General features: G+C 41.6%; 1 protein-coding gene across 3 annotated transcripts in view; it reads right to left on the bottom strand.

Annotated features, from left to right (window-relative positions):
- nbeal2 (neurobeachin-like 2) overlaps positions 1 to 23,105 on the bottom strand; it is a 64,997-nt gene that overhangs the window by 19,678 nt on the left and 22,214 nt on the right. Inside the window, exons 4-33 of one of the 3 annotated variants that reach the window (XM_054781872.1) lie at positions 22,867 to 22,948; positions 22,506 to 22,618; positions 22,228 to 22,310; positions 20,589 to 20,674; positions 20,199 to 20,502; positions 20,019 to 20,125; positions 19,722 to 19,802; positions 18,290 to 18,373; positions 16,397 to 16,495; positions 15,625 to 16,250; positions 15,410 to 15,542; positions 13,585 to 13,704; positions 13,155 to 13,482; positions 12,998 to 13,080; positions 12,817 to 12,909; positions 12,529 to 12,700; positions 10,707 to 10,840; positions 10,300 to 10,459; positions 9,982 to 10,084; positions 9,758 to 9,908; positions 7,976 to 8,131; positions 7,730 to 7,889; positions 7,309 to 7,397; positions 6,278 to 6,985; positions 6,017 to 6,201; positions 4,014 to 4,170; positions 3,501 to 3,644; positions 2,122 to 2,454; positions 654 to 803; positions 418 to 575 (exon numbers count right to left, since the gene is read on the bottom strand). In XM_054781872.1, the coding sequence (XP_054637847.1) occupies positions 418 to 575; positions 654 to 803; positions 2,122 to 2,454; positions 3,501 to 3,644; positions 4,014 to 4,170; positions 6,017 to 6,201; positions 6,278 to 6,985; positions 7,309 to 7,397; positions 7,730 to 7,889; positions 7,976 to 8,131; positions 9,758 to 9,908; positions 9,982 to 10,084; positions 10,300 to 10,459; positions 10,707 to 10,840; positions 12,529 to 12,700; positions 12,817 to 12,909; positions 12,998 to 13,080; positions 13,155 to 13,482; positions 13,585 to 13,704; positions 15,410 to 15,542; positions 15,625 to 16,250; positions 16,397 to 16,495; positions 18,290 to 18,373; positions 19,722 to 19,802; positions 20,019 to 20,125; positions 20,199 to 20,502; positions 20,589 to 20,674; positions 22,228 to 22,310; positions 22,506 to 22,618; positions 22,867 to 22,948 (5,382 nt within the window). The remainder of the gene's footprint in view (positions 1 to 417; positions 576 to 653; positions 804 to 2,121; positions 2,455 to 3,500; positions 3,645 to 4,013; positions 4,171 to 6,016; positions 6,202 to 6,277; positions 6,986 to 7,308; positions 7,398 to 7,729; positions 7,890 to 7,975; positions 8,132 to 9,757; positions 9,909 to 9,981; positions 10,085 to 10,299; positions 10,460 to 10,706; positions 10,841 to 12,528; positions 12,701 to 12,816; positions 12,910 to 12,997; positions 13,081 to 13,154; positions 13,483 to 13,584; positions 13,705 to 15,409; positions 15,543 to 15,624; positions 16,251 to 16,396; positions 16,496 to 18,289; positions 18,374 to 19,721; positions 19,803 to 20,018; positions 20,126 to 20,198; positions 20,503 to 20,588; positions 20,675 to 22,227; positions 22,311 to 22,505; positions 22,619 to 22,866; positions 22,949 to 23,105) is intronic. The other 2 variants (XM_054781873.1, XM_054781874.1) reach the window with 2 other exon arrangements.

Below are 23,105 nucleotides of genomic sequence, written 5' to 3'. Positions count from 1 at the left end.
AATAAGTAAAGAGATTAAAGATGAATGTTTAAATAAATACAGGGAAAAAAAATCTCACAAAAATGTATAATTTATAAATAAATGCTGGAAATAGTTTAAGCAGTAACATATTACTAATGATCAGTAAATGGAATAGCGGTATATATCGTTGAAATTGGCATACATATTGGCGTACATATTAAAAAAGAAAGTGATTTATGTAATTATTGTAGCGTTTTTGTTATTGCAATGTTGTTGATGACTTGAATTTTAAAAAAAAAAGGAAAAAGAAAAAGTGAATGAGCTGGATCTTACTTTGAGGCACAGACCTGGCAGATTCCAGAGGGAAAGTGGCAAAGCACACTTTTAGAAGGAATGTAAAGCATGTTTGGGCCAAGTTGATAAAAATAACATTGGCGTAAAGAGGAAGAGGCTTACTTCTTGGCCCACGCCGCTCTCTCGCTGGTCAAAAGCCTCCGCAGAGCTTTCCAGTGCTGCCACACCACCCCCTGCTGGCCGGAGCTCTGCTTCTGCCAGCTGACGTAGCGGCTGTTCTCGCTCCGGACGCGCTTCAGGTAGGGGTCGACGATCATTTCCTGTGATCATACGCAGCAGTGGCAGGTGAGTGGAGTGCTTTACAAGTTAACGGTGAGAAACCTGCACGTGATAGAGACCTGGAACTTGGCTTTGCTGTCCGATCTGTCTTTGTCCCGTTTGAACGCCGTACTCATGAGGTCATCGAAGCAGGAATTCCAGAAATTGGACATGATGTCGTGGCTCCGGCCAAACGTGTCCAGCTCATACTGCTCCATCGTGGGCTGAACCTGCACACAGGTTTACATGAGGGGTACAGTTCCATCATTCCACCATTCATGCACATGAAAGCAAACATAGCCAATAAGTGTGCCAGATATAATGGTTAGTTTTGACTGACAGAGATATTAATTAAGCAATAATAATTATTGTTATTGTAGTTTGCAGTTGTATACAACGGCCCTGTATTAATGAATAAACTGGAAATACACTGGAAAGTTCCATACTTTTTCCATTGCAGCGTCATTCATTTGACACTATCTTTTTTTTTTTTTTTTTAGATTCTGCGCAAACACATTATACTGGGTCTGTTATTCTAGCTTGTCATTACAACTCTGTACAGTAGATGGCATTGTTAAACTGCTTAACACACCTCATACATACATATTGTGGTGGTCGGGTTTCAGCCTTTCTTACCTTGGCCATGTCTCTGAGCACTGAACACCATGTAGCGTACTTCTGGATACTCTAGCTGGATTACACATCTGGAATATGACAGCACTGGAGGATAATGGGTTCCAGGGAGTTTCACGTTTGATTTTTCTTAAATTTTTGGCTGTTAATTTGCATCTTTCTCTCGACACGCTTTTGTGCACTTGCAACAAAACATTTAATGGTTCTGTGGTTACGTCCTGATATCTTGGCAATTTCAAGAGTGCTGCATCCCTATGAAAGATGCTTTACACTTCTTAACTTTTCAGAGTCTGTGAAAAGAAGCTGCCTAATAATTGTGCACATCGAAAAAAGGCCACACCCTCCCTGAGTACAGACATACACATCACCTGGTATGCTTAAACCCAATAGGCAGTCAAGTTTATTCAGCTTGGGTTTGGAAAATATGCCTAAAAATTAGAATATGGTCAAAATACTGACTTGCCTAATAATTGTTCACACAGTGTATTGTAAATTGTCCAGGTTTACTTCGTTGCGGGCCACGTACGTTGTATGAGCATGGAAATCATTAAACAAACAAGCTGTAAAAATGACATAAACTGGTAAAAGACTTATTTATCTACAGTAAGAATGCAATGACTGATACTCATGCTACGCACGTACTTTAGGATGTTTACACAAAAGTAAAGATGTCTGTACAGCTCAGTTTAAATGGGGAGCCTTTGTTTGGTATACACATTCATAAAATATCTCCTTAGGTTCAAGCCTAAACACACTGTACCAGTAAATTGAGTGTGCTTTCGTAAAGTTGTCATCACATTTTTTGCAATAGCTTTAGATTTTCATAACTGAGGAGCGACATGGTCCAACAATGTTATCATATCTGGTTCACAAGGCAAAAATAACAAATGAGATGTATTTTTAAACGCAAAATACCTGCTGCTGGTAAAAGCCTTGCCACTCCAAAGTGTGGCTGTAGGACTTCAGGTCCTGGGCGAAGGTGGTGCTGCCATTGGTGATGGGCAGATTAGGGAGCAGCTCCTGGACTGTGACTGGGTCTGCATGCTGGTCCAGGAGCGCACGTACGACGGGGACCAACTGGGAGAACATCTCTGCATGCTCGCTGTTGTCCCTTTGGGTCGCCGCTTTCTGCTTATCTGGCCACAAGGGGGCACTAAGGCGGCCCAAAAGGAAGCACACCTCCTCCCAGCTGAGACACAAGACAGTCTGCAGCAGGCTGTGCAGCTTCACGAAGGCCATCACACACACCTAGGTAGGGATGGAAGAACACTTATTTCATGTGAACAAAGAAAAATTAATTTCTTGAAAATAAATAAATTGTTTGATTAATATACTGCATGTAAGCAAGGACCACATGCACAATAAAAATAAAAATCAATAATACATTAAAAGTCATCATATTATAATGACAGATTAATAAAATGCACCACACCATTACATACACATGCATAATTAAATAAAACACATTACCTAATTTAATCTATTTAATCCAATGACATCCTGTGCTACATCAGTCTTACAACAAATTCTAACATTTTAAAATATTGTGTTTCACCTATCTACATACAGTAACAATCATACTGTAGGAGAAAGACTCCTGACCTAAGTGTGTGTGTGATGAAGTGCAGTTCTACACCACTGTCAATTGAGCACATAATATTAAACAATGGTTAAAAAGCTCAGACAAATGTAAAACTTTAATTTTTGTTGTAGTATTATCAAGTGTAAATGTGTTAAAGCAGACTCTTTATGCTGTTATTCTAAGTCCATATTTTGTTAGATAATAGCATTTTATGTCACAAAGGTTACCCGCAAAGTTCCAGTACGCTATTAGGAAGATAATATTTATATACCAGAACTGCAGTCAGTGAAAGAAAAAACACAGTTAAATATAATCTAAGCAATTAAATAACTTCTGTGCATTCATTTTAAATTCAATGGCACACAAATGAAACTAAATGTCCCACAGATGTTGAGTCACAGTGTAATAAGGTTGATTTATTTTGATGTTTGAGTCTGTGGGAGTTGCTCTACTCTCCAGCTGAGTTGCAGCCAAGTCATGTGATGGGAAGCCTTGTGGTTAGTTCAGTTATGACCATTCACTCGGTCCCACGATGCAGCAGCAGTCATAACTCAGAGATGAGCTCACTTTCACACAAAACACTCCTCATAAGAGAAATGACCGCAATGTCTTTAAAAAGAAACCCATACAAGGTCCACAATGAGTAATCTGGATTTATCTTTATGAACCTTTCATGTTTTAAATAAATGTTACGACTGTATAAAAGGGAAACCTGTGAATGTTGCTGTTGGATGTAGCCGGTGATGATCCTCAGGCCGATCTGCGCCATTTCCTTCAGTTCGGTGCTGGCGGGGCTGCCAGGGGTGCTATGCCAGGCTTGCAACTTGTCCAGCAGGTTCACCACCCCCTCAAAGATCTGCAACACAGCAATGACCGTCAACAAAGGGCTCACAATAAAAGCATGCACCTGTTTCCACATTTAGAGCCACTTAATACATCAACTGGAGCTTAACTTGCATTCCATGCAACTGAAATACAGCAACTTGCCACCCTCCAGGCAGCTATGTTGTTATAGTCTCTGACTGATTACAGCCACACCCGCCTGTCTGTATTATTTGACAGGTGTCTTCTATACTAATATAATACTGAGTGATCATCCATTCATGCAGACATTTTACTTCACAACAACGGTATTGAATGATTTAAACAGTTACATTTCTCAAAAAAAATTGACATGAATTGTCACATGTACTAACAAAAACCAACAAGTGGCAAGAGGCTCTACCTTTTCACTCCACAGCGAGTGATTGTCTGTCCCCTCTGCAAAGAGGAAGTCCTGCAGGAGTCTGAGGAGTCTCACCAGGCTGGGACAGAAAGGCAGGAAGACTCCCTGGGCATCCCTCAGGTCGGACAAAGACGATTCCAGCATCATCTCCAGCAGACTGAAAAATACACAGCACCGCATGGTGTCACCTTAAAAACAAAATATTCAGATTTACTGTAAATCAGAAAAAACTTGAAAGCAGTCACACAAATGTGTGATTGGTTTGTGTCATTCGAAAACCAGTAGCGCTAACTAGACGTTATTCACAATCTGGTAGGAGTTTTCCCGTTGACAGTTGACTATTATAATTTAAGATAATTATTGCCTATAATTATGATGAATATTTCTAGTATGCTAGTTCAGTATAAGCATTGTTCTTCCATCCCACTACCTCATTCCTTTCTTCAAATGTGATCTGTTTGGTCACTTTTTAATGTGAAAGGAGTGAGGTCCTAAACCTGCTCTGTATGAAAAAGTGCTCGTGGACAATTTGTGATTTGGCAGCTTTATACATAAAATTGAAGCAAACTAGAAATGTATGGTTACAGAAGACTACTTCCCCCTACCCTCCATCGGTCATCCTCCAACTTTAACTGCGTATGATACTGTACATCAGGGGTGTCCAAACCTTTTACTTTTACAAACTTAGAATTCAAAGGATGTGGAGGCCATTGTGATATTTTTCATTTTGCAAACAGGCTAAAACCAAGCTAGTGTGGATATGCTAAGAAGTTATACAGTCATCCCTCGCTACATTGAGGTTTGAACATAGCTCCCTCACGCTCTCATGGTTTTTCAAAACATAAAGAATACTGGTAAATGATCAGTTTCATGACTATGACCCATTATTAGTAAAAAGTGTTATAAAATAAAGACAAGTCACGGTATATAAAGACAAGTTACATGTAGTATTCTGGCCATTTGGCGCCAGTAATGACACACAACAGTGACGAGACATGGCATTACATTACAAAACCTTCACACTGTATGGAGTCAGCCAGATGACATAGTGAAAAAAAGTTGTCCTCCCATTCTGTGTAGAAGTGGGAGGTATTTGGCTTCTTACTTGGTCCTTTTTCCCCACTCCATTTGAAACCCTTTCTTAAGTTTATAACAAATAAATTAGAAGTTAACCAGTTAGCTCGCTAGCATGCTATCCTGAAAGCCGTGGCCGTCTCTTGTGTCCCTGCATTGATCCCCTAGCCTGTGCATTAGAAAAGAATAATAGGAGTATAAAGGCAACTATAGGGGTGTTATTTTATGTTTACAGGGCTCTAATAATTGTAAAAAAAAATGTACATCTAGAAAGTCATAAACAGGGTTTTCATGCTCTTTGAAAATATTCTATTTATTAATATTGAATCCTACTTCGCGGAAATTTACTCATCGCGGTCGGGTCTGGAACCAATTAACCGTGACAAATGAGATAAATGAGGGACGACTGTTTTAGAGAAACAGCCTGCCGCTCAGCTTTGAGCTATAGGTGACAAAGTGTATTATTATTATTAGTTTTAGCATTTAAACTCTTTTTTTTTATTTTTTTTTTTTACATTTTTGCATTTTTTTTTTGTTGGATTTTTACAATGTGCCATTGGTTAATAAAAATTGAGCTTTGGGCCGCACTTTGGACACCCCTGCTGTACACACGTGTACCAATAATGTTCTTCAACAAAACAATCAGGTTCCAATAATAACGTCAGTTCAAACCCTTTTGAATGACCTTTAATCAATGATGTCATAATGTCATAAAAATTTAAGATGAAAATTGAAGATGTGTCTGGTGCATGGTGACAACCCTTTAGACGTCAGTCAGCCAATCTGAGGGATGTCGACATAAACCAGTTCCATTGTATATAACATAAACGGAATAAAACTGTAACCTGTGTTCTAGGCGCAAAAAAATTTATGAATCCAAAGTATCCCCTCGGTGGGGAACAATGAAATGTATAGTGAGAGAAGCTGACCTTCGTTTGATGTCATCAGGCGGACGGACCAGTTGGCAGGAGGAACCCAGTTTAGTGAGAACAGAAAAGACCTGGCCCCTCTCTCTCCAGACCACATCTTCAGGGCCGTCTGCCCCGCTGCCACTCCAAAGCACGGAGAAGATGATATTGGTGAGCAGGTTGCACAGCTCCTCTTCTGGCGTCTGCTGTAATGCAAACAACGCTCAAACTTGAACCCTCAGAGGAAACACCACAAAGTCCAAGATATGAGGTAGTCAAAACCTGTGGGTTGGACGTGTTGGAGATTGTGTCTGCCGTCGGAGGGTCTGTTCCGTAACTGGCGTGGTCCAGGACGTTGGACAGACTGGAGCTCTTCCTTGGTCTAAGTGCTGGAAAGGGTTTGCTGTGCTCCAGAGGTGAAGGTGTGTTTGCGAGGCTCCCTGCTGGGGTGCCCATCTCTCCCATGCTGCCCAGTTCCAAATCAAAAGGTGATGTTCCAAACGGGGAGAGGGGCTGATAATCTCTCCCTTCCTCATCGAGGCGAGACAAGGCGAGATCGACCACATTGACAGAACTAGAGAGGGAGGATGTGTGACTGTCTTGGTCCACCGAATCAAACGACTTAAATTGGAGGGAACCCGGAAAGTTCTTCAGCTGGCCTTCGACTCCACCGGGCGGCGACTGGGATAAATCAGAGAATCCTTCAGAGATGTCCCGCTGGCCGCAGTCTTCCTCTTCCTCATCGTCGTCCTCCTCCTGCGAGGTTCCATAGCCCAGGAAGATGTCCGTCTGGGCATCCTCGATGATCAGATTCTGCTCCTTACGCAATGGAGGCCGGAAGTTGGACTTTATGGACGTGGAGTCTGCGATGCTGGCAGCGTAGGACTCGTAGGACTCTTTGACATAGAGTTTCGTGAGGACATCCTGCCATGCGGGCTGTTTGGCGAGCTGCTTCACATAGTCCTCGCTGGAGTAGATGAGGTGGAAGAGCTGCAGTAGAAGCACAGCACACATGAGGAAAGTGTTTTTTATTGATCTTCTTATACCCCTAATATCCTTTGCCTCAGTCCTCAAAAATGTTTCAACATGGCAGCACAAAACAGAGGAAAAAAACAAATTTAAAGTGACATAAAATAAGAATGGAGGACATTTGGTCTTCTTCCTATCCTGTTTTTATTGAGCCGTCAGTGAGCGGCAAGTTGTCTACCTTTATTGGCGTACTAACCACAAGGGAATGGTATGGATTAGTTTGCCTTTTTTTTGACAATTGGTGGGAGGGAAGTTTTTTGTTAGTGTAAGCAGAGAAGACTGACCTTGCGACAGATGTCCAAGCGGACAGTGAGGTCAGCGCGGTGGGACAGACACACCACAGCCAGGAGGTCTCTGAAGTTAGGGCTTGCATCTGTAAGGAGGTAGCAAATAAGAACTAGGAGCTGGAAAGCTTTAAAGTGTGGTTCTGTCGTACTGTATTACATCCGTTAAGTTGACAGCCCTCAGACTGGCTGACTCATGTCGACATCATCGAAAATAGCCTTGCACATTTAGTTGCGACTTTCGCCAACGACATAAGGAGAACCTTACAGACATGTTTTTGGGATGTGGGAGGAAGCCCAAGTAACGGGGAGAACATGCAAACTTCACACAGATGCACCAACGGAGGCTCAAATCCATATTTTCCACATCTTGTCTTTAAAAGCTTTAGCCTTTGTAAATGCCTCACTTTTTTTCAATTACCTGTAGCAAGGACCTGCTCGTACAGACATCGCACAGTTGTCATGGTTACGGGAACGTCTTCAAGAAAAAACACCAGGCCAAGATAGCCAAAGTCCTTAAGTTTGATGCGCTGCTTGTTGCGCTCGGACACACGCTCGCTCTTGAGGATTTTATATAAAACCTGCAGACACAGAGTAACATTGTCATGATTGTCATGACCAATTGGGATGGGGATACACTTTTTACACAATTAAATAACACTCTCACCCTGAACACCCTCTCTCTGGCTCGATCTCCGAAGCTCGTGTTGAGCAGAAGACTGTATAACTGTTCCACTCCCCATTCTAGCAGCACGGCTTGCACCTGCTCACGAGGAGGGCTGCTGCGCAACAGCTCGTACAGCACATCCAGGGCCTTCACCACCTGGAGGAAGACACGCAGGGAGTGGGACAAGTGGACAAGTTTACATGCTCTGCAAGTTAGAGTAGCACCCAGTAGGGAGCAGACCTCCGCCAAAGCCGAACCATCCTAACATGGTTCAGCACCAAATTATACATACACAGTACATACAGTACACTACCAGTCAGTTTGGACACACTTCCCCAATCAATAGCATGAGGAAGTGGCTTTTAGTGTACATACACTACAATGTAAGACGAGTGTTACACTAGACTACCGTCTCTAGCGTTACAAAAATAAAACCTGGGTCTGCGCCTCTAATTTGACACCAAACGGCATGAATTAAGAATCATTGATTAATACCTTTGTTATTGTCATGTAAGTGCATTAACAAGATTTTACCTCACACATTTTAACCTTTTTTTCCCCCCTCTCCTGTCCAGCCTTTAAGGCAGATAAAATTGTACTGTAGATCTAAATTTTAACCTTTTAAAAATCCATGCATTATTTTCTGACATATTGATGGAAAAGTTTAACAGTAACAGTAATACAGTGGAACCTCGTAGCATCTGCCCGTAATGAAGTTACGCCCATATCGCCAGTTTAAGATGTCATCAGTGGTTGACTCTCAAAAATGTCAACACTAACCACGTTTTTATAGTTTTATAATTTTACATGCATAAAACAATTCTAAATGCATATAAATTACAAATGAAAGCGCTAAATGAACATTAAAGGTTACTTTCACCTTCATTGAAGACTAATGTCAAAACAGGAAGGTGGTGGTGGCTGATCTCGCTGCCACATAGTGTCTTTGGGGGCAGTCATATCACAAATCACGTCTTTAATGAAGGTAAAACTAACCTTAAATGTTCATTTGTCCCTTTCATTCATCCTTTATATGGATTTATATGCATTTGGAATTGTTTTATGCATGTAAAACTATAATTGTAAAACTATAAAAATGTGATTTGTACGTGTTAATTAATTGGATTTACACAATTTCTTATGGGAAAAATGGATTCAGTAAGAGTTAGACCTTCTGGAACGAATTCATGACGCTAACCAGGGTTCCATTGTATATTATTCAACTCCTGAATTTACACTGCACTGTATCTTCTTTGCCCCATGCCTCACTCTTCAAATGTGGATAGAAATCATGCTACTGCTATCCGCCATCTACTGGCCTGGCATGTATATTAGTGTTACTAATACACCCCTAGTTACTAGTGTAACTAGGGGTGAGTCTCAATTAAAAAAAACAAACTCTTAATAGTATCCGATAAAGTCAGGCCTTCAAAATAAAAGCATGCCAGTAAAATAACACGGTTACACCACAGTAGGCAGTCGAGTCATGCAAGCATAGATAGATAACATTATTTGCAGGGAATAAATTATCATTATTGGACCAATTAAGTGAAATTGAATAATTTCCCGCTGCACACCTCATGATCTCTCATGGCATACTGTGGTTGGGAATCAACACCATTCGGTTGCTGTTGTGTAAAAGTACTGTCAATTACACACAAACAGTCATGACAACACAACCCATGAAGATACAAGTGTGCGTTGATGCTCAGGATAAGGGCTCTTGATGATGAAATGAAAAAATATTCACCAAACAACAAAAGAAGAGAAAATAAGCAGTACCTGCCGCTCCTCTCCTGCACAAAGCACGTAAGCGAGGACGCTGTGAAGCTCCTCGGGTGTTGGAGACTTGAGGAAGTCTTTGAGCAGCTCAAACAGAGACGTCTGTATGTTCTGCTTGTCATCCGAGAGAGAGCTGCCATCTTTTTCCACACTGCAAATAACACCACAAAACTTTATTAAACGGTATGTTTGACATTCTCCTGATGAAAGAGGTCAAAGTTCACCTGTAGTACGTGCGAATGGTGTCTAGAATGTACTGGACTCCATACTTCCTCTTCAAGCGCTGCTTTCCTTTATGTATCACAGTCGAGATGTAACGCACATGAGCTTTGGGAGGAAAATAACATCCCTTAAGTATGACAAGATGAAAAAAACGCATGTATTTAAAAAAACATAGCTTTCTAGTTTTTGTATTCTTCCTCAAAAGGTGCAGCCACCGCATGCATTTACATCTGAAAGCAGCACACAAACCCTTTCAATAGAAATGAAAGGGTTGACCCTGGGTGCACTGATCAACAACAAAAAGGCTGCTTATATCTCACCCTGACAAACAGAAACATGGCTTTTGGTCCAGATCCGGAAATCAAAGAGCAGGTGCTGGTAGAGCTGCTGCAGAAGTGAGCTGTTTCCCTCGTTGCAAACCTGCTCCAGTAACAGCTGACATGCGATCAAAACATTCATGTCCATCATGCTGCCCGGAACCTGCACAGAGGAGAAGTGGGCATGTTTTCATGCATTTTTTTCGTCATTGACGCTACATTTACTCTGTATAACGCATGAAAATTCAGTACATATATATATTTTTTCCCAATAGCAATCTCACAAAAGACCGAAAACTGACGAATTACGCAAATGTCTCCACACACAAGACAATATAAAAAGCACATCCATAATTATTACACAACAAACATACAATGTCGAATATTCACTTAAAAGTCACTGTTTTTACTTTGCAGAGCATGGCTCCTATGATGCTGGGCCCGTGGCACTGCAGCAGACCTTCCTGATTGACAGGGTGACGGCGGATCATGTTCTTCAGCATCAGCAAATAGGCTGCGATGCTGTTCCTCTCCAGTCTCGATTCTGAAGGATAAAAAAAACAAAGACGAACTGACTGACTGTCACAATGCATGCAACAGAAAAAGAGACAGTACTGTATTAAAGATCAAGGGTGTCCAAAGTGAGGCCAAGGGGTCATTTGCAGCCCGCATCTTGTTTAATTTATTTTTTTATCTGCAAATTAATTGTAAAAATGAAATACATTCACTATTAATGAGATATGAAATCCGTTTAGTTTTTTTTTCCAGCTCATGTTTTTCCATTTGTATTTTTTTAGAATTGCATTTTTTACCTTTTACACTTATTTTACCAGCACAGGGTTAGTGAGGAAAATATCCATTAACTAAATACAAAAATCTTTACAATTATTGATGCAACATCAATTTTGCCCAGTAATTCAGAAATGGATATAGCCTGTCTAACTTTTCAATTCGCATGTCAGCCTCTGCACATATTCTGCACATATATTGCACAAAATCTTCAAAAAACTGTAATGCCCATGCTTGTGATTAAGGAAGATGTAATCGCTGATGCAATTCCTACTGCGTTATTATTGAAAGATATTTTTTAATGACACGGGATGTGGAAAACAGCGCTGTTATTTTGAAGGACGGAAGTCTATTGTGTGTCTTGAGAATGTCCGTTGACAGTTAAGACGAGCTGTGTCCGAGAATAAACGTGCCTCTCCTCTTTTTGCACTCAGACATTGCACAACGTTAGCGCGTATTGTAACGCTCGCTTACATTGCAGCGGCAAAACAATGTGGTGTAAACACTCATTCTGCCTGAGCTGCCCACACACAGCCACACTAGCATGCTCTGCTAAACGAAGCTAATCCTGCTAGCTTCCATTCATGCTCCGTAAGAGGAGTTTTTCCGCCAACTTTCACCAGTGTTTCAGATCGGAAGAGGGCGGATTATTGTTTGTTATGAGATTCCGCCACGATTGAGCAGTACGCCGGGGAAATACTTTGCCACACAAATATTCCTTCTGCTTACGATGACAGCATTTCATTCACATTATGTCAATTTCGCGTTTAGAAGTAAATTCCGTTTTTATTGGCCAATTCCACGATTCCGTCCGCAATACAATTAGCGCAGAAACCATAAGGCCCTACAAGATGTGGACGTTTTGATTAAATAGCAAGTGGCCCTTGCATCCTTTTCTGTATGCGGCCCTCACTGGAAAAAGTATTACAAAGTGCGTGTGGACTTCCCAGCATGCCTTGCTGTTTATAAATTAGTACAAAAATAGTATTGTTTTGCAAGACTATTGAAGCGTAAGCGTCTATTTTGACAAGTGCATAGTCTGTGTGGTACAGTTACATTATGTGTTCCAAATGTGTTATTTTTTGTTCCTCCCCTTGGTTTGTGATGTGCGAATAAGAGTGTAAATATCAAGCTTATGCACTGCAAATAAAGCTTATGCACTGCAAATAAAGAACACCTCCTCAACCAAGGTAAAGTTGCCTCTGACTACTTTCTGTGCAACTCAAGCTTTACCATTGCAGGGCAAACAACAAGGGGTTTCTACCAGTAACCGCTCTAATTATGGAGATTATAAGCACAAAATAGCGGGTTTCCCGCCAAATAAAAAAAACAATGTTTTGATCAAAAATCAGCGAATTTGAGGCGTCATGAATGCTGAATTGCAAATATGCAGGGATCCACTGTTTTGTGCAGTAGGTGAGCCTCCGTTATATAAAAGCTGACCTGAAGACTGGTTGAGTGGCAACAGCATAGTGGCCGGGCCTCGCGAGGAGGACAGCTCTGGTCCGAGCAGTTCTGAAATCTCCTGACTGCTGTTGTAAACCTGCTCAGCCTCGCACACTTGCTCAAGGAGGGGCAGCAAAACTCCAATGCCCCCCACTACATTGATGACATCCTGCAGGGGAAACATTATTATTGTTATTAACACTATTATTATGTATAGCCATGAATATTTACTTCTATATGGGATATTTCCAGCTCAATATATTTATGTGACTAAATACAGCCAACCTTAATATCCCAGTTGACAACTCTGTGTCCTGTTAGCCTGCCATCATATTGATGATTGGGAGACAGATCCTGACATATTTGGCTCTTGAATGCCTGAAGCATACACATAATAATAAGTGGGGTATCATTTATAAAATGTAGTGGTTCCTTTTAATAGCTCGCAACTTTTCCAGTAAGTTACCTGAGGAGTGTAGTAGAGCAAAAGTTTGCTATTGAGATCTGACAACTCTCCATCCACTTTGAATAAGGACACATGATTGGGGCCTGTAATGGAGACCAGAAGGCAATGCAACATGATGTGCACATATGCCGTTTTGCCTTAATGGATGGTGACCTACCTGCAGCGTATAGCGCTCGGGTCTGGGTCTGCTGTAGGGCCTCATGGCAGATAAAAGCAGTGCCAAGGAGGCCATCCAGAGAGCTAGGCGTTCCCCATACAGTGTCCTGCAGTCCCGCTGGGATGGTGCGCACAAGGGAGTCACTTAGAGAGCCCCAGGGTCCCCTTGTGGAGGCTGGGAAGGACTGGGAGCGGATGAGGGAGGGGCCGTGGGCGGGAAAGGTAAATTCAGGGGATTGTCCGGAGGATACAGATGCAGGTAGATTGGGTGAGGTGGTTGTGGTAGTGGTGCGGTTGCCTGCAGAGCCGATGCAGCAGGAAGTAAACGGCTACAGGAGAACAACATAGATGATTTTTGTTAGGTAATAATATTTACATAAATTACAACCATACAGTATGCGCAAGAAACCTGAAAAACAAATTTAAGCTACCTCACTCAACGATGGAAATCGAAGCTGTGCGGTTTTATACAGCTCTCCATCAATGAAGATGTTGACCAGGTTCTGGCCAAAAGGACGACGGCCTTGAATGTGGACTATGGCCACTGAATGCTGCACATATAAAAAACACAGGAGTTCAGGAGGTACTGGATCAAACCTTCTTTTACTTTAACAATTGTACTTAAAGGTCTCATGTTATATTGTTATTCAACAAATTGAAATAGGTCTCAAGGGTCCATCAACAGTAGAAGTGTGTTTTCCAAAATCTAGCTTTAACATTGAAATTTAGAGAGTTTAAAAGTGTTTTTAGTAAGCCCTACTGGTGTGTGTGTGTGTGTGTGTGTGTGTGTGTGTGTGTGTGTGTGTAGCTTTAATGCTATTGAGCTGTGTTTGTCCACGCCTGTCTCCAACAGTGTGTGTGTCTCCAAGAACGCCATTGTGAACTTTATCCCCTTTTACATATACATTGTAACTCTGCACTTGTTCAACGTAATAAATGTCATACATCCACTGGTGTGCAGTCAGGGCCAGCAAAAACTTCTTTGCTGGCCTAACCACTACCAGAAGCACTGGCCTACATTGAAAACTTCAATTCTCGTATTTGTTCCATGAAATGGTATTAATTTACTCTCACCAGTCTATTATTTTCATTTAGTAGAGTGTTTCTTGGCGCACTGCTTCCAGTAGTGTATGTTAGATTTGTTTGTCCAATCAGATTTTAGCTTATGTTACTATATCAATGTAATCTGTCCAGGCCATTCAGAATCAGGGCACTGGTCCATGTCACTTACACACTATAAGCAATGGGGCAGTTTTTTTAGCCAATGAGACTTCAGATTCGCCTCTCAGGGCCAGCTAGTCGGCCCACAGTGACATCAGCGCTTTTCCGTCTTCTGATTGGTTGATCAGAGCAAAACTCTTCTACAAGCCAAGTTATGCCCACAATGGCTGACTAAGGAGGAGGAAATAGTCATTTCTGGTAAGTATGTCATGTTATTAGATAAATATTGATTGTGAACTGCTTCAGATGATGTTGTAGTGTAGATGTTTAAAGTTGTCTGAACCATTCTGTTTACGCTCGTTACGCTATTTACCTGAGCGCCAGCTTTACAAGCACTGATGTACCGCTGATCACTGGTGGAAATGAGTCACTAACTTTAAGTTACTAGTAGTAATCTAAGTCAGGCGTATTGGTGACTACGTAATTGAAGATAAGTGGACTTATTATTATTGATAAAGTATTGGTACTGCGGCAATCTCAGAGTGTCCACTCTCTAAATGCCTATAGGGCACAGCACTAAGGTGTCTGTTGTTATTATGCTTTTTGTTTTTTGGTACTGGCTCTCATGGTGTCTGGTGAAAAAATATTCTGCCGACCATTTCATGACATCATGAAAACACTTCAAGTGAGAGAGATAATAGATTTTTCTCACATTTGTTGCTCATAAACAAGCTCAAGGGCCCATTTTACTGTTATAACATTATTAAAAAGTCAGTTTTGCAACATGGATGAGCTTTAAGGATGGATATTTGACTACATTTCGACTACATGATCGACTATGGGGGAAATTAACAATTGGTCATGTTGCTTGGAAGACATGCTGTTGAGACAACAGTGCCTCTGCTGGCTCCAGTCAGCAGTGCACTCCATTTTGAGTTAGGTGATTAATCAACAATAACACTGTCACGGTTAAGTGATAACTCTGCCTATCGCTACTGACGGTCAAACATCCCAACGACCCGGCCTTGGAAAAATTATGTGTGATATTTTCCTTGTGTTTATATTTGGGAGAGGCGGAATTCTTGCTGCACTCACCCAGCGTGAGTCAGCTAGTGGGAGTTCTGGCAGCGCGACAGCCATGTAATCCTTCTTAGTGCAAACAGCCACAACCAGCACACCCTCCATTGTGAAGAAGGCTTCCAGTCCAGTTCCGCTAGCTGTGAAGAAACTTCATGGAAGGCAGGAGCTTTAAAAATCAAAACACCCAACACAAAAAAAAGTCATTTCTCATGCAGGCCACACCCTTCTACCTGTAGAGCTGCTTCCTGCGAGGTCCTTTTCCCATGTCATGTTGACTTGCTGCGACCGAGTTGCCAGGAGTTTTGTCCTCGTCCTGATAAGAAGGGAACTCCATATTGAGGCAGAGCCAAGCGTGGAAGGCAAAGCTGCTGCCTGGCCATCGCTGCACCGTTGGCACCATGATACCCGCCATGGGGGGTGAGAGATCAAAGTACTGCAAGGCGCTGTCACGACCTTCTCGTGCTGCCATCGCCGAGAGCACTTGGATGATGCGGGTGCAGAAGGGATGCATGCTGTTCTGGTCCACTCTGAGCAACCTGATGAGGCTTTTTAGTTCCTCGGGCCTCATACACAGTGATCCCAAATCCTGCAGGAGGCCCAGCAGCGCGTCTGCACACTGCCTGTCCAAGTCCTGCGGCTGTGAGAGCACCTGCAAGAGGGCCCCGACCATGCCCGCCTCCACCGCCACGGTCCGACAAGACAGTGATCCCCCACACACAGTAGCCAGCCACTGTGCCACCAGCAGCTGAAGCTCCCTCTGGCCGTACAGCTCAGGGAGCCATTGCAGGAGCAGCAGCAGGGGCTGATCGTTACTGATGCCTAAGTGGTATGCGTGGGCATACTCGCCCTCCACTGCCTGGAGAGGAACAAACACAGAGGTGGCTTATAATGAGAATGAGATGTTCAACGTAGCAGCTTGACGCCATTTAAAAATGTCATTCGTGGGGGAAAATGGAGTGCTTTCAGTGGGCTTTAAGCAGATGAGAGGAAAATGCTTTTCACCATGTTCATCAGCTCCTGCAGCAGCCTTTTTGTGGGGTGACCTTGACTCTTGAGCACGTCAAAGAGCTGGGAGTAGCCGATCCTCTCCTTGAAAGTCTCCTGGGGAGCCGAGACAGAAATAGTAAGTCGAAAGCTGCTCTATGGAGGATGCAAAATTGGCACACTTTAAATATGATGAGGTGAAATACAAGGCAAAAATGGACAACGTATATTTGCCCCTCTCATTTAGCTAAATAGCATTACCACATCATTAAACAACTCTTAGTATGACATGATTGAGTCTACATCACTGTAAACTACTAACACTATCACACTATGTTACCTTATATTACCTTATCATATTACCTTATCATTTCCCTATGTATTTTAAACTTGGTTAGAAGGAAGAGAACAAATGCATTGCAATTGATGTGAGACGGATGGGGGGTAGGATTAAATAAGATTTGCTTCTTCCTACTCCTTTTTGGACATGTAGAACTGTGAGTTGTACAATGTGATGTATTCCAATGTAACTTCTATGCATGTTCAAAATAAATTACCATTACCATGTCATAAATATGCCCATTTTTACTATAGCAAAATTTGAATCAGACTTCAACTGTCTTATTATGAGCAATGAGGAGTCGCATTCAAAGACACCACGTCATTTAAGTTGAATTAACATGTTTTGAGTGAATTTTCACTATAAATACATATACATACAGTATATATATATATACATACAGTATATATATATATATATATATATATACACACACACACACACACACACACACACACAGGTATATACACACAGTACACACACGTACACACACACACATACAGTATCTATGTGTGTATGTTGATTCAAGTCCGAAGTCATAGGCTTGAAATTTTCGAGTCCTTACAAGTCATAATGACAGTTTAGTGTCTCCCAAATACAATGCCATTTTAACAATGTAACAATCTATTAATTTTGACAAATACATTAAATGCATTTTTTAAATATAATAAAACCGGTGGGACAAGACTTACTCGCAGAAAAAAAGTGCTGACATAGCATTCAGGATTTATGTAATCCACACATTCATTGTTGGTTCCTAAACCTGAGTGGACGTTGATAGATTAAATGAGGCAGATTCAAAGGAAAAATATGTTGTCTGGCTGCAAATGACGTAATAACGATCATGTTTGTTGAATACTTTGAATGGAGACACATTTTACATAACACATTCACCGTCATCAGGCAAAAGTCGGAGGCAAGACCCAAGTCAATGATGTCAAAGTCCAAGTGGAGTGCAAGTCTTTATTGTCAAGTCAAGTCCAAAGACAAAGAAAATTGTCACTTCAGTCCGAGTCGCGTGACTCGAGTCCACACCTCTGATTAATACAATGTAACCCAATAGGACACATAACCTTGAAGCCTGCATTTAGTTCCAAATTTAGAATCTCTATATACTGTACAGTAGGTGACAATCAATCATAGAAAAAAGTCTAGTGTAAACTAACTCTACTAATCCTGAACTGCTGCACACAAAAGGGTGACAATGTGGCGCTGTTATTAAACCCTGATGTTTGACTCCATAGTCACATTTCTCTCACAGCTCAACACAAGCACCCACTGTAATTTAAGGGTTTTCACCATTTGGTGACATTTGGTCCACACCTTTAGGGAACTGACAAACACATGTAATGTTTGAGCAACATTAGTTGAAAGACATGGTCGCCAATAATAATAATAATATTAATTGCCATTGACCATTTGTCTAATGATTCTAAAATATTAAAGATAACTGTATTGCATGTATGCCAGCATGCCATCCAAAGCATTTTGACCATAACCCATAGTGGGTGCCACAAATGGCATTTACAGTCATGTGACAGTGAAATTAGAACAGCCCAAGGATGCCTCACCTTGGCAGATGGAGAGCTACTCATGATGGCTGTGAGGACTCCTAAAGCGTGCACTGTGATGCTGTCCGAGCCTCGCTCCAGCACCTATGTCAACATACGGAGATGGTCTTCATCACTGTGGTGCAAACAAAATGTCAAAAAGTGCACCACCACCAACATGGGCCGTTCACCAGAAGAGCGAGTATGAGAGAAAAAGAGGAATTTAAGTGAAAGTTGGAAGGAAAGCACATTCATTTTTCAACAATTACTGGAAAGAAGGCAATATCCAACCCCGGGACACCAAAGAGAAGTTTTTTTTAAGCTGGTGCAACCAAACCAGCAGCCACCAAGGATGTCATGCATAAACCACCATGCACTATAGCACATGTTTTAATGGAGGATCGAGATACTGCAGGTTTTCTCTCCAACCAGCTTCTCCAGCAGGTGATTTAATTGATGAGCGCTTTCCCTTAAATTGAAGGAGGTGTTGATCATTAAAATCACCTAATTTAGTGACCGGCTGGAAAGAAAACCTGCAGCATCTCGGCCCTCCAGGGCACGAGTTTGACACCCCTGCACTATATAGTCCGGTGCTGTCAACAGGGAATTCAGCCTCTATCTACCAAAACCTATAGTGGTGTCTTGTCTAAACCTCAAACAAATCTCACGGGCCCACTGGTGAGATGGAGCTTTTCCCAGTTGACTACGGGTGAGAGGTACACCGTAGACTGGCCACCAGCCAACAGAGCCATAAAGTGATTACAAATAAATATTTTGTAAAAAAAATATATATATATATATATTAATTGCTTTGAATTTTTTTTTTTTAATAAATTGATAATTAAAAATAAATCCCCGTGAGAAACCATTCATCATCAAAAACCCATTCCGCACAATTGACAGAATGATTAAGAATGAATTAATTGATGAACGGATTAATTACTATGGCCATCCCTAATCAAATGAAGAACCTTACTAAATTTTAAGGTAAATGAATAAGATGAATGCGCCAGCTGAGGTCAATCCAGTACACTGCTAGTAACTGTTTTCTACCAATTTCTTGCAAACTACCAATCATAGAACAATGTTAGAGCAAGCTGATTTTAAATATTTTCTGTCTGCACTCATTGATTCAACCTTATGTCCTGCATTGAAATTGCATCCATGACGGTTTATTCTTTCTTTTTAATATCTGTCTGTATTTTGAACGATACCTTATCAAAGCTAGTATGAAAAGGATGTACTATGAGGGCAGATAAGGTCATTTGTTCACTCTGAAGCCACATTTAGCATATTCCGCGCTACTGGCCTCATAACACGGACTTCCTGTCAAAAGTTTCCTGTTTAGACGACGCTCACTGTGAGCAAGTGGAGAGAAGGCTGAGTTTCCTGCTGAGAGATGAATATCAACAGCGAGGGTTTTTTTGGGGTGGGGGGGTGTTGGGGTGAGTACCTGGTCCATTTTGACCTCTGTGAGTAAACTTGTAGTTAGGTCGCACTCACTTGCCGGCCTTAACCGGTTGCTCTGAAAGAGCTACGGGACACACACATACAGACAATTAGACCAAACATTTCTGAGTATACCTGTGAATCTGTCCTGTCCTGTAGCTTTTTAAAACTCTTTTAAGGTTGTGTGATGCTACCAAATAAATGCATTTGAGGAATATGCAGAAAATAAATGAGGAAATATGTGCAGACAGACATGAATAAAAAGCTGGAAGACACGCTTTAGAAGAAAAAAGCGCCTAACCTTGCTGTTCTGTATGAGCCTGAGGATGTGCTCAAAGCAGTTGTTGTTCAGGAAGACAGCCTGAAGGGCGGGTCGGTCCGAACACTGCAGGATCTCAGGAACGGCAGCTACAGAGGACAGAAAAGAGAAGTATGAGCTTTTGTCTTCTATGTTAGCCACCATGTTAACCCAGATTCGTACTCAGCATCAGGCTCTGGAGCCAGATGAGACTCTCCTCCGAGTTCTGCCCGTCCTGCTGTTCGATGCTCAGCGGTCGGTTCCAGTTGAGGAGCTGGAAGAAGCTCTCCAGTATGGTCTTGATCTCCACTTGCCGCTCTGAGGGGCTGCTAAAATGCACCAGGTGGATCATTGCCGTCAGGCACTGCAAGGTCAGCCGTGGGAGCAACTTGTCCTTGAACTGACGAGAGGCCCGGCAGCACCAGGCTTGCAGCACAGAGAAGAGGACCTCAACGGAGTGAGGGGTGACAGCGAGGAGGCCATTCTTCTGGAAAACACATAAGACAAGATGATCCTTTGTAATCAGATTCTCAGACAGTAATAATTGCTGATTATGACAATATGGCGACAGACCTTCCCCCCGCTGATGACAGCTCCTTGGAGATGAACCAGCCTGAGTGTAAGCAGCTCTGGTATCTTCTCACTATCCAGAAGACTTTCTGTAAATGTTCGTACATGAGTGTTATTTGTGAGAAGCAGTCATGTTAGTATGCAAATATTTAATTTTTAATAAGTGCTTGAAGCTCTCTGTTTCAGTCTTCAAATTTTTTCCCATATTGAAAACAATGGCCCCAATCAGGGTTTTAGATCAAGATCCAAATTAGAAAAAATATAGGAGCTCCCCAAAACCAAAACTTCTCTCATACAGTATATCATAATAACATTTGCATTGACATAAAATATAACGATAACACTATAAAAGACAACACAACAGACATTGATTTATCCCAATTGGCATGAAGCTAGAAGCCCTTTGCCAAGAAATGGATGCCTGTTTGACAAGCAATAAAATATTTACCACAGGGGTGTCCAAAGTGCTGCCCAGAGGCCATTTGTGGCCAATGGCATACTCTAAAAATAAAATACATGGCCCACATCATAACATTACAATAAAGGTTTAGGGGCTGCACTGAAAAGAGGAAAAATGTTAAGAGAAAAAAGTATGAATAGCATAGCTTGTATAGGCACATATTATGAGGCGCATTTATTGGACTCCCATTTGTAAACGGACTACCGTTCACGCCACAATTAACAGCATTGGTAATTTTGTAATGATGAATACACTAGTTTGTAAAAGCGTTTAACCAAAACAGTATTTTTAAGGGTAACAGTTTTAATAACAACAAAAAAGTAAGGCACCTTATTATTTCTTGCTTGAGATGTCAAATTCTAATTATTGACTTTCATTCTTGAACAAAAAAAATTGTTTTCCAAGCTGTTTTCAATGCAAACGGAGGCTATAAAAAGTTTTTTTGTGGTTACTATGTGTGAAAATGATTTAGTTTTATTCACTTTGTTATTTGCCAAATAAATAGCTGTGTGTTTTTGTTATAAACACGTTTTTGGAAAATTTGTAAAATAAGTAAAGAGTATCAAAGGTGGCCTCCACATACTTCAATCATTCTGTTTGCAACCCTCTGTGGAAAAGGGTGGACACCCTTAGCTTTGAGTATTTACCTGTAACATTGGCAACCAATAAAAACTTGACCTGTTTTGGGCCCCATGTTTGAATTATACAGTATATGACATATTATTAGCTACCACAACCTTAGGTACACCTGCAAAATCTAATGATAACCCACGCAGAAGCTGCTTCAGAAATTCTGCTTTTATAAATGTGATGATGCACAGTTACTAGAGTACCCGCCTCTTGCATACTGCATGCTTGAAGGTGTGTTATGAAGATTCATGAATTATTCATTATAAAATACTTCTCTGACTGTGTCGATCACAACATTATTATATTTTTAAGGCTGCATTTTAGTTAGCACTCTTGATCTAACGATGTGACCTATTCGTACATACAGTAGACTGCTATTGAAGTGAATGAGCCTACTGAGAGAGGCCCATGCTCAGAGGGCTGAAGACAATAGATCAAAAGGGTTTCTTGAGCAAGAAATGCAGTGGTGATAAAAACATGTTAATATTTAGATGTGAAGAACAGTTGGATTGTCCTGGTATGCACATCTGATGAAGATCAGAGGCGGCTCACCATGGAAAAGCGCAGTCAGCTCCTCTGGCAGAGGAAGTGGGGAGAACTTGTACTTATTTCTCTCCATCAAGCTCACCTCCTCCCTGTAACACACACACACACACACACACACACTCAAGGCTGGAGTCATGGCCCTCCTACTCATACCAACAAAATACCGCTCCACTGAGGCATGACGTCAAGAGGCAGCCAGACAAGATGTTACACATCCCCTAAGCTTGAGTAAGATGTTAAAAGCAAGAAACGGTGGTGGCCTTGGTGGAGTTACACATGCTCACCCTGCCAGTCGTCTCCTCCACGTCTGATAAGGGTCAAAGACACTCTCGCACAGCACAAGGCTGTGCTGCACGACCGACTGCAGGGCCGACTGGTCCCCTTGTCCATTCTTTATCTGATAGACACAATGTCACACAAACCTTAATGAATATACACCTGTTTGTTCGCGTTCTCGCATGAACAACCTCATCGCCACACGCCCACTGGAAACTAGTTCTGTAACTTGTGCAATGTACACTTTGTGTAGGGTCTCTCTCTATTTATGTCTTAGGACTTAGAAGGGTGCAAGAATTGTGGATTTGTTTCATGATTCCATAATTTCAGGGCCTAAAACCACTTCAGTCAAATCATCAAGTGTCGTACCTGGTGCAAACAGAAATCCAAAACCTTTATAGATTCAAAAACAAAAGCAGGCGTCTTGTCCTCGTCAATATTCTCCATGGTTCTGCAATTTCAAAGAAACACGATGTTAGGAAAGTGAGTTTCTGCAAGATGGCCATCTATGGTAAAGAACACAATATACGAGCGCAGTGAAAGGCATGACTTCCTGACGCAGCCTCTTTGCACAATTCATGTTGCAATATCAGGAGAAGCAAGATAAC

The sequence above is a fragment of the Dunckerocampus dactyliophorus genome, chromosome 7 (genome assembly GCF_027744805.1).
Source record: "Dunckerocampus dactyliophorus isolate RoL2022-P2 chromosome 7, RoL_Ddac_1.1, whole genome shotgun sequence".
NCBI lineage: Eukaryota > Metazoa > Chordata > Actinopteri > Syngnathiformes > Syngnathidae > Dunckerocampus > Dunckerocampus dactyliophorus.
Note: the sequence above shows the minus strand (reverse complement) of the source record. Positions and strands in the feature narration are given on the sequence as shown.